The sequence below is a fragment of the Protopterus annectens genome, chromosome 9.part0 (assembly GCF_019279795.1).
Source record: "Protopterus annectens isolate FY-2018-M chromosome 9.part0, PAN1.0, whole genome shotgun sequence".
Classification (NCBI taxonomy): domain Eukaryota; kingdom Metazoa; phylum Chordata; order Ceratodontiformes; family Protopteridae; genus Protopterus; species Protopterus annectens.
The window spans coordinates 1496304521-1496316327 of NC_056743.1; the positions used below are offsets into that span (position 1 = coordinate 1496304521).

Below are 11807 nucleotides of genomic sequence, written 5' to 3' on the forward strand. Positions count from 1 at the left end.
ACGCGCGCGCACGCACACACACACACACACACACACACACACACACACACACACAATGTACAGCGAACATTCCCCATCAAATTACACTCACGGATACACTCATTCATTCATTCACACACACACACACACACACACACACACACACACACACACACACACACACACACACACACACACACACACACACACACACACACATACCTAGCCTTCCTATCCTCTATCTTACCCCACTACTGACACCATCAAGGCAAATACACACACACACATACACACACACACTCATAAACACATACACACTCATTTACCCTGGAATTTATTAGGGTCCATCCCAACACTCTCATACTAGGTGACTTCAACTACCCCTCCATCAACTGGGAAAACTACTCATCCACCAATACACTGGCCCAACACTTCCTGGAATTCATCAGTTCCAGTGCCCTAGAACAGCTCATTCTTATCCCCATTAGAGGAAGCAACACCCTTGACCTGGATATTACTAACATGGGCAACCGTCGCTCTACACCAATATTCAACTCCTCCCTGGTTAGACCCGACCACAAACTAATCACAATAGAAATCCACATCTCACCCACACACCCCTGGAAAGGTAACCACCATGAAAAACTTCTCCAAAGCTGATTTTGGGCTCCTAAAAACAGAGGTGGCTAACTTTGTGGTACCCATGTCAATGGAAAATAGATGCATGACTGCTGAATCTTATAACAATGTACTGTACAAACACGTACATAAGTGCATGGAACTAGCCATACCCAACAGAACCGAGACACTCTCCTCCAAAAAAAGAAACCAATCTGGTGGTTCTCTGCCATTAATAAACTCTACAACAGAAGGAAGACACTGTTGCAGAAAAAGGTGAAGTCCCAAGACTGGAAAAACTCTGTTATTAGCCTCAACAAAAAGTTGAGATCCCTCATCAAAATCTCTAAAACCAGCTATGAAGGCAGAATTGCGACAGACACTAAAAACAACCACAAAGCCTTCTATAGTTATATCAAGAATCTCCATGGCAATACCCAGGTTTGCCCTGAGTTACTGCACAGTGGCACATCCTATACTGAGCCAACAGATATTGCCAACATACTGGCTGACAGATTCAGTGCCAACTTTATCCCTCTCCCCAAAGGACCAATCACAATACTGGAGGAATGACAGGCCCCCAGCATTACTGCAGCACAGGTTAAAGCTGCATTGTCCAATGCCAAGAATACAACTTCCATGGGACCCAGCAATACACCTGGATGTGTTCTACATGAACTACAAAGTGAACTGGCACCACATCTGTGTGCCCTGTTTAATCACAGATTCACCTCAGGCTTTGTCCCTACCGAATGGTGCATTGCTACAGTCATCCCACTCCATAAAGGAGGAGTGACTAGAGACCCTGGGAATTATCGCCCCATTAGCCTGATGAGTCTGACATGTAAGGCTATGGAGTGCATCATCAAGGACCTAATTAACAAGGATATAGGGAATCTCCAAACACTAGATCCCACGCAATTTGGTTTTGTGAAAGGTAAATCATGCCTGCTCAACCTGGTTGTCTTCTTTGAGTCAGTCAGAGCTGCTGTGAATGAGGGCAAGGCAGTTCATACAGCCTACCTTGATCTGGCCAAGGCCTTTGATAGCATTCTCCACTCAGTAATTATTAGTAGCGGACTCCAAGTCAGACTGTCAAACATTCATGAGTGGAGTCCCACAGTGATTGGTCCTGGGTCCTCTCCTGTTTGTCATCTACTTCTCAAAAGTCCAGGCCAACAAGGAGGGACTCTGGCTGACCAAGTCTGTAGATGACTGCAAGCTGGGAGCCATTATTAACTCCCCAAGTGATGTAGACGTCCTACAGAAAGGCCTTGCTGAGACCAGTGACTGGTGTCAAAACCATGGCCTTAAGCTTAATGCCAAAAAATGCATCGTCATCCCCTTTGGAAAAAACTCAGTTCCCACTAATTACCACACTGATGGGAGCCCACTGAACACTGAAGGCATTATAAGAGATCTGGGGACACAGGTTGATGGTGACCTCTCCTTCAACCACCACATTGCCACTGTGGTCAGACTGTCCTTCTATGTGGAACATCGCATTACCAAGGGTTTTGCATCCAGGAAGAAAGAGGTCATCATCTCTCTCTACTCTTCCCTCATTAGGCCAATCATCGATTATAGTGTCCCATTTGGCATGTACCTCACTAGACACATGCAACAGCTGGAAAGGCCACAGAAGTACCTCACAAAAAGGATCCTAGGCCTTAAACACATGTCCTACATGAGCAGACTCAAAAACCTCCAGCTATTCCCCGTCTCATATTGCCTATTAAGAGGCAATCTCTACTTGACTTACAAAGCCATCTCTGACCCAGCTCTGTTAGAAATGTTGCATCTAAAGAAGTCCCAATCCCTCCGCACCACATGCTCCAGAGACCTCAACCTCATTACCACAATCAACAGAACATGCTGGAGGGACAGGTTCATAATCCAGAGACTGCCCATGCTATGGAATAGACTTCCCATACATGTTAAACAGAGTACCTCACTGGCCATCTTCAAGAGAAATGTTGATGAGTGGATGGGAAATAGAAAGTTCACCCCGGGGATCACTCCAGTTGCTCTACATGATAGAGGCACTGGGAACTAACACCGGACGTCATGATGCCAGGGCACTTTTATAGGCTAGGCTTGTAAAGGTTCCAGGGCCATTAGCCTACTACACAGCTATGAACCTATAATCTCATACCTCTACATACACTCACACATGCAGCAACACACATACACACACCTCTAACACTCCCTATCCATTAATCTCCCCAGCACTTACCTCTAATGCAGTCTTACCTGTTAAACATAATGGGTGAATGTGAGCATTTTGCCAAATTAATTACTATGCCTGGTGGTAAGTATTTGTATAAAGAGCTTTCTGCATGTATTTCCAGGGAAAGAGCATGTGGCTAATTACCATATGCTGCTCCCCAGAATGCATCATTAGTATTTGTAGTTGGCCAAAGAGATAGCTTGTAGTTGGCCAAAGAGATAGCCCATTGTGAAGCTGCCCCTCTTTGAGGTAAGTATGGCTTTCTAAGAATTGCAAAGATCTACTGATAGAGTGAAACAGGGCTTACCACAAACCTTTCTGAACCCTGGCCACAATGTAGAAAATAGTCTAAATGTAAGAGATACACACATTAGATTAAGAGGTGATAATACAAAGTCAGCAATAAAAATTAAACAGTACAGCATGAAAATAGTACCCGACTGTAATACACTATGAAACTCTTTCACAAATGCAAGTACAGCTGATGATTTTTAATTCAAGATGACTATTATATGGGTAACATAATATGATATGCATAGATCCATTATACTAATCTGAAAAGTTTGCAAAGTAGACTTTGTACACAGCATTACTATATAGATTCTACTGTCCATGACAGTTACATGGTATATACATACTTCTGCATATTAGCGTCATATGTAATGTACATTACATACACTGAAGCATTCAGATTGCAATGTCAACATGCAGGCAAGCATACAGTATCTACAATCTTAGAACTTTATGTACTTCTCGAATGTTGATCAATAAACAAAGCCCAAACTCTACAAAATCTGTACATTTATATATATATACATATATATATATATATATATATATATATATATATATATATATATATATATATATATATATATATTTATATATATTGGATCCATACAATTGCTGGACTGCATCATTCACCGAATCCCAGTTTGGTGAGCATACTTGTGCGAAAGTGTTGTTCATCGAAGCGGCAATTTCTCGTAAGTGTGCTTGTTGTTCCAGTTGTACTACGGTGCCATAAGGGAAAATTCCCTTTTCCCCACTGTAGTGCGACCTCGAAGTGAGAATATTAAAGTAGGGGGGTGTGGGGGTGCAGCCCCCACATCGGGGGGTGCATGGGGCTTGCCCCCCCTGCATTCAAGTAGATTTTTTTTTTTTAACATACATTATCGAAAGCACTTTTTCGATGAAAGCGCTTTCGTTAAAGTGTGTTCAGTGGTAATGGATTCGGACTTTAGAACTTTTGTTCAAAAGTCCTAGGTCCAGATATATATATATATATATATATATATATATATATATATATATATATATATATATAGTTTCACTTGAAACCATCGAATTACCATTTCGTCGAGCCTAACATCATCGAGACGAAAACATCGCAAACTTACATCAACGAAAAGTTAATTAATCAAGTTGCATACCATCGAAAACGAGTGCTCAAACATGACAAACTGCAAATAGTGCCACACACAAAACATGGAAATATGTTATAGTGGTAACACACAACACCCGGTCAACACCCCGTGTAGTAACACAACAGTAAACATGTGCACATATAACTATCTTCACCCATAGTTGCACTCTTGCCACCATAACAATTCCATACTTCACGTGTATTCCACCAACTATAATTAAACGTAATGTAGAACATGATAATGAAGAGAAAAGCAGCACATAAAATCAACATAATGACTCCAATACCACGCCGATTCTTCAGTATAAACTATTTACAATTGTTTAAGATCAAAGCTTCAGTACCTGTTATTCCACGGCAAAATGTTATACTCTCCACCATGTTGGATAACTAAGATCTGTGTTTTTAAAGTGACAACAGCCTTTAAATGTTTCACTATAGCAGGAATTCCAAAAGTACCGGTAAATACCACAATATAACCAGTTCTGTACTCCACACTCGATGGTATGCAACTCGATGAATTAACTTTTCGTTGATGTAAGTTTGCAATGTTTTAGTCTTGATGTTAGGCTCGACGAAATGGTAATTCGATGGTTTCAAGTGAAACCATATATATATATATATATATATATAATCTATATATATATATATATATATATATATATATATATATATATATATATATATGTATATATAGTTTACAAACCAACATATACAGGAATAAACATCTTTACAGAGATAATGCTGCATAAACACACATGTATGCAGTAGTAGGTACTACTACATACGCACACATGTATGTAGTTGTACATAACACCACATAAATGCATGTATATGGAGTAGTACATACCACCACATTAATGCATGTGTATGCAGCAGTACATGCCACAGACAAACATATGTGTATGTAGTAGTACATACTGCAACATTAACATGTGTATGTAGTAGAACATACCAACATATAAACACATGCATGTAGTAGTGCAAATCACATAAACACATGTATATATGTATGTAGTTGCACTTACGACCATGTAAATGCATGTGTATGCAGCAGCACATACCAACAGGTAAGCACATGTATATGTGGTGGTATTACATACCACCACATAAACACTTGTATATGTAGTAGTAAATGCCACCAGATAAACACAGGTATATGTAGTAGTAAATACTGCCAGATAAACACATATATATGTAGTAGTACATATCACCACTTAAACACATATATATGTAGTAGTACATAGCACCACATAAACACATGCCTATGTATATGTACATACTACCATGTAAATGCATGTGTATGTGGTAGTAAATACCATCAGATAAATACATGTATACATAGTAGTAGTAAATACTGCCAGATAAACACATGTGTATGTAGTAGTAAACACTACCAAATAAACAAGTGTATGTAGTAGTACATACCACCATGTAAATGCACGTGTATGTAGTAGTAAATACCGCCAGATAAACACATGTATATGTAGTAGTAAATACTGCCAGACACACATGTATATGTAATAGTACATTCCACCACATAAACACATGCATACATAGTACATATCACCAGAAATACACTTGTATATGTAGTAGTACTAACCATCACATAAACACATGCATATGTGGTATTACATACCACCAGATAAACACGTGTATGTAGTAGTACATACCACCAGATAAAGACATGTATATGTTGTAGTACATACCACCATTTAAATGCATATGCATACAGCAGTATATACCAACACACAAGCCCTCCTCTTAAGCTTTCACCCTAGATTGGATAAACTCCAGCAGACTAAAAACTTACTTGTAAAAATGGCACGTTATCTGATTGCATTAGTGAACACTTACTTAGCTTTATAGATAAATGTAACACTAACCCAATAAAACAACACCTGTATATGAACATCTGTAACATGTCCAACATTAAATGTAGACAATTTCATTTCTTCAGTAATGCTAATAAACTGGAATAGACTAAAATACCTCTGCATAGATGAAGCCACCCTAGAATTTAATAACCTATTCATAATAAACTACCATGACTGATGTCCAGCAGTAAAATGAATTATTTAGCTACACCAACCAACAAAATCACCCCACTCTAAAGACCAGCTGTTACTCAGTTTCACCTAAGCCCAAAATTTAGCAGGAATCTCATTCTACTCTAACTCTTTGTCTAACCACTGGGATACCCTGCCATCCTTTGGGATACCCTGCCATCCTTTGGGATACTCTGCCATCCGCTCTCAGGCACCTTAACAATTAGCAAACATTCAAAAACAAATTTTCTGATTACCTTAGATCATCTTGATGACAAACTAACTGTAAAAAAGAGCAGATGGAAGACTTGCAGCGAGTAAAAAAATGTTTTAATGAAGTGCTTTTCGTTTGCTAGGTATACAAACTTCTTCAGATCTATGTAGCTGTACAAGACTAAGATGAACAGGGTTCTTCTTTTTTACCTTTCCTCCTTCTCCCCTCACATGCCTATACTTACTTCCACACCCTGTCCCCTCATAATAACAACTGCAACACCTCTACTCCTGCAAAACATTTTTGTTCTTCCAACGAAGAACCAGGGCTTAGTCTTAGCACATGTCTACTTCTATCCTTTCTCTTTTCCCAGCATTCCCAACCAACTATTTCCTGCCTCAACAATAATAAATTTTGCCTCACTAACCCTCTTTCTATCCACTTTGCAAATAAACTTCTCTAAAAATTGCCAACTGTGTGATTAAAAATACAGCATTTTTTGTTTGATGTGTTACCCTATTTTAACTTGCCCCAAGAATTCATTCAGATACTACAAATATTATATAGTAATCCATACACTACGCTATACATCAATAGGACTTATTCTAACAGAATACAGATTAAAAATGGTACTCGTCAGGGTTGTCCCATGTCCCCCTTATTGTTTAACCTATATCTAGAACCCCTGTTTTTATATATCAAGCAAAATTTGTATCATAATGGACCAATAATTTATAGGAATAAAATATTAATGTCAGCATTCGCCGATGATCTTATTATTTATTGTACAACCCCAATTTCGGACAGTGAAAAGATATTAAAGCTCATAAACGAATTTTCAGTAGTTTCTAATTATAAAATTAACTTACAGAAAACGAATATCTTCCCGTTAAGAACCCCAAAACCTTTTTCATTAATGGCCCTGATGGGGAAGTTAACATGTAAAGAAAATATTAAATATTTGGGTATCAACTTCTCTCGGATAATAAGGACTTTTATAACAATAATGTTAAACAGTATGGGAACACATAATAGCTGATTGTGACAGATGGAAGAATTTAAAACTACCGGTATTAGCAAAAGTATCAATAGTGAAAATGAATATACTACCACGAATGTTATACATATTTAGGTCTGCCCAATTATCAATTTCAAAAACAGTTTTTAAACAAATGCATAAAGATTTAGCTAAATTTATCTGGAACCCAAAAAGAACTAGAATATCTTATGAGAAATTAATGACCCCTAAAACAAGAGGGGGACTTGAGCTACCAAACTTTGAAGCATATTATTTGATTGTAAATGCTAATAAAATTTTAAGAATTGCTAATTATGATGTAACGAATACAAAATGGATACCAACTTGGGTGGTCTTGAATCATAAGCATATTTTGGATAGGAAAATAAATCCTAAAGCATTGCCCTTTATGGACAAAATTAGTCTGATAAAATATGGGGTCATGGACCACATAATAACCTGTGTCTCATCTTTGCAAACTTTATTTCAGTCCGTAGATTTATTGCAATATATGATGGTTCTTCAACCTTTCCACAGGAATCCTAATTTTAAACTAAATAATCAGCTGATCGATCTCAGCAAATTTCCATTAATACTTAATCTGACACTATTTGATGTTTTTAATAAACTTGACTTATCGGCTTTACAAATTAGACAGGAAATGAATCTACCTAGAAGTTACATTGTTATAATGAGACAAGTTAAAGAACTTGCCTTGAGCTACTTTAGGAACTTTAAACCTGCAGCGGATTTGTGGATAAGTGCTCTGAACTGTGGCAAGCTATCCAACAAGACACTAAATTTATAGCAACTGCATATAAATTAATTAAGGATTTGAAATTTCAGGACAAAATTTTGCTTTCAGAGTATTGGGTAAACAAAGTAACAGTAACAGACAATCAGATATTAAAAGCAATTGATATAACTAGGAAATCAGTTTCTTTTCAAAAACTGATGTACACGCAATTGATGATTTGGAACAATGCATATTACACACATCTTAGATTACATAAATTTAACCCTAGGAATTCTCCAATTTGTCCATACTGTGCAGATCAAACAGCGGATCTTCTTCATATGTTCTGGAGTTGTAAATGCGTATATAAACTTTGGAACTCTCTTAAAGTACAACTGCAAAAGATAGGTTATCAAAGTTATACACTGTCATGGGAATTTATGATTCTACACATTCCTCCAAGAGAGCTTTCCAGATCGCAAACTATTATTTGTATGAATATTTTTTTGCTGATGAAACTCTATATAGCCACAAATTGGCTAGAACCACATAAGACATCATGGAATAATTTTAAGCTTGTGGCTATAAAGCATATACTAGCACATAAATTACTTCTGAAACAAACTAACAAAAATATTAATAACCCGAAAATATGGGAAAAGGTCTTCAATATTATATTAGCATGATACTGATTTTAGGAATATATTAAATATAGGAAGCATTTCATGTAGATATTGTATAAATGGTTTGTAGTAGTTATAGTGTATTATGTGTGTGATGTTTATTGTATTTTTGTAATGTTTTTGGAAAATATATTTCAATAAAAATTTATTATGGAAAAAAAAAATACAGCATTTGCCAGGACTAATACTTTACTAAATATATTTATTGTAGAGAGTCAGTATCATATCTTATTCTTTATACATATAAATACATGTGTATGCAGCAGTACATACTACCACATAAACATGTGTATGTAGTAGTACATACTACCATATAAACGTGTCTATGTGGTGGCATGCACTACTATATGTGCATGCAGCAGTACATATAACCTCATAAACACACATGTATGTAGCAGTACATACAACCATCTCATAAACACATGTATGCAGCTGTACATACTACCACATAAACATGTGTATGTAGTAGTACATATCACCACATAAACATGTGCATGTAATAGTACATACCATCACATACACATGTGCATGTTGTAGTATGTACTGCTGCATACACATGTATTTATATAGTGGTATGCACTACTATATGTACATGCAGAAGTACATATAACCTCATAAACGCACATGTATGTAGCAGTACATACCACCACCTCATAAACACATGTATGCCGCAGTACATACCGCCATATAAACACAGATGTAAGGGGAGTATATGCCACCACTTAAATGGAAATGTATGCAGCAGTACAAACCACATGTAGAACAGTACCAGAGCAAAGAGACAGAAGTAGACTAAGCTGGATGGGGGATCAAGAAGAAAGTTTGGATTATTTGTTGTACTGTCATAGAGCTTCATTAAATCATAATATTCTAGATTGTTTAAGGCATCCAAAGGTGAGAAAAAGGAAAGATGCACATTAAATTTGTTTTAGAATGCACATTTATTTTGACATTTGTTAACCGGGAATGCCCGACTGAGCATGAGCCCATTTTCAGTGAAGGCCTGGAGAGAAATGCTCCACAAACATGAAGAACAGTGAAGATAAAATAAAATGAAAAGCAATTTTAAACAAGCTTACATACAATGATTAATATAAATACAAAAGTATTATTAATTATAAGCAGCAATGAACACAACTAAAGTACAATAAGGGTAAGTCAGCAAGCAATAGGGTATATTAATGTTTACAAACAAAGGAAAAAAACAGAGAAAGATAGAAGAAAACAGGAAAGTAAGCAGAGTAAAGCAGTTTATAAATAGAAAAGAAAAAGTAAAAGGGAAAGGGAAGTGAAGAGCGAGTCCTAAAGAGATAAGAGTTAAGTAGGGATACACACGATACACTTGAAACTGTAAGATTAGATATTTTTTACTGTTAGCAGTTTTATAGCTGTGGTGCTGAGGGCAATAAAGAAGGGGCATGACTGGAACTGTAGTCATTTCTCACAATTTCCATAAGTTATTCAAGGCACCCACTAGTACTTCCTGATTTTTTTACAGTTTCTCTGATTGTTTTGCTTGGTTTCAGAGCCACATATCGTTGGACTCCATTGCATTCATCCCATGACCCGAAGAATACGAGGTCTTGATGTAGCCCTGACCTACAGCAGAGAACATGAGAGCAGCAATTCAACAATAGCTACCTGCATCAGTCAGGATGACCTTCTTGAAGATGAAGATGACATCATTCAGGAAGACCTGGAAAGGATTGTAGAAGAAGATTAAGAGAAATGGAGGGACTCAGACCACATGCTTGTGAACATTCTATCCCAACATTATTTATCTTCAGCTACAATAAAAGAAAAAAAATAAATAAATAATAAAATATAAAAAATACAGAAAATGAAATAATGGAGGAGGAATGCTTTATAGCTCCACTTAGCAGAGTATATTTTTGCAAACATATTTAGCATTTATACAGAACACACCAGCTGGTTGGGATGGGGAAGACAGGCTGAAAGCCTGATATCTAATTCTAGGAGACAAACATAAACTACTTGTGGTGACCTAAGACAACTTTCTGTTGAATTGTTTAAAGCCGCAGTACCCAATATCCCACTGGGGTTACACTTCATAATCTCGAATTACTGAAATCTCGAATTTCAGTAACCCAAGACCATGAAGCCATAAACCAGAATGCCGAAAGTGCATAAGAGCGAATTTGAATATCTCAAATCTGCGCTTATGCATTTCCGGTACGTCGCATGTAGTGTTATGGTGCCTGAGATTGCAGGTGAGTGAGTGTTTGTGTATGTTTTTGTACATCGTATGTGTGGGTAAAGGTAGGGAGGTGTAAGTGTGAGTGCTGGATTTGTTGGTATTTGTGTATGTGTGATGTGTATTTGTGTGCGAGTGAGTGGAGGATGGCGTGGTGTGAGGTTTTTTTTTTTTTATGTGCGACCTCGGGTTGGTATATATAAGCAGGGGTTGTGTGGTTTGTGTACTGTGGATGGAATGGTGTGTGTGTGTGTTATGTGGTGTATGGTGTATGCATGTTCGTGATTGTGTGATTCGGGATTGTGGATTTCGGTATTGTGAATGGTTCAAATTTATAGTCCCGGGTTACTGAAATTCAGGATTTCAGTAATTCGAGATTATGAAATGAACTCCCCACTGGGCATCTACACAGACATACATACACACATCAACTGGTGTGGGAAATGCATGGGTAAGTCAGGCGGGGAAACAGTAGCATGATAACTGACATGGTTTGGGTTTAAAAAATATACATATATCATGTATTTATATTAAATATTGCTAATAAAATATCTGAATGATTTATTAAAAGTAAATAAGTATTATTTCTGAATCCCTCTTCCTTTACCTAAGGCTATGTTATAAGATGTAATGTTCATTT

At 37.1% G+C, this 11807-nt stretch overlaps 1 protein-coding gene across 1 annotated transcript in view; it reads left to right on the forward strand.

Moving 5' to 3' along the window:
- Positions 1-11307, forward strand: part of LOC122812137 (shiftless antiviral inhibitor of ribosomal frameshifting protein homolog) — a 773241-nt gene extending 761934 nt beyond the window's left edge. The window contains exon 10 of the mRNA XM_044084441.1: positions 10479-11307. Coding sequence (XP_043940376.1) covers positions 10479-10675 — 197 coding nt within the window. The 3' untranslated portion in view covers positions 10676-11307. The remainder of the gene's footprint in view (positions 1-10478) is intronic.
- The last annotated feature ends 500 nt before the right edge of the window (positions 11308-11807 follow it).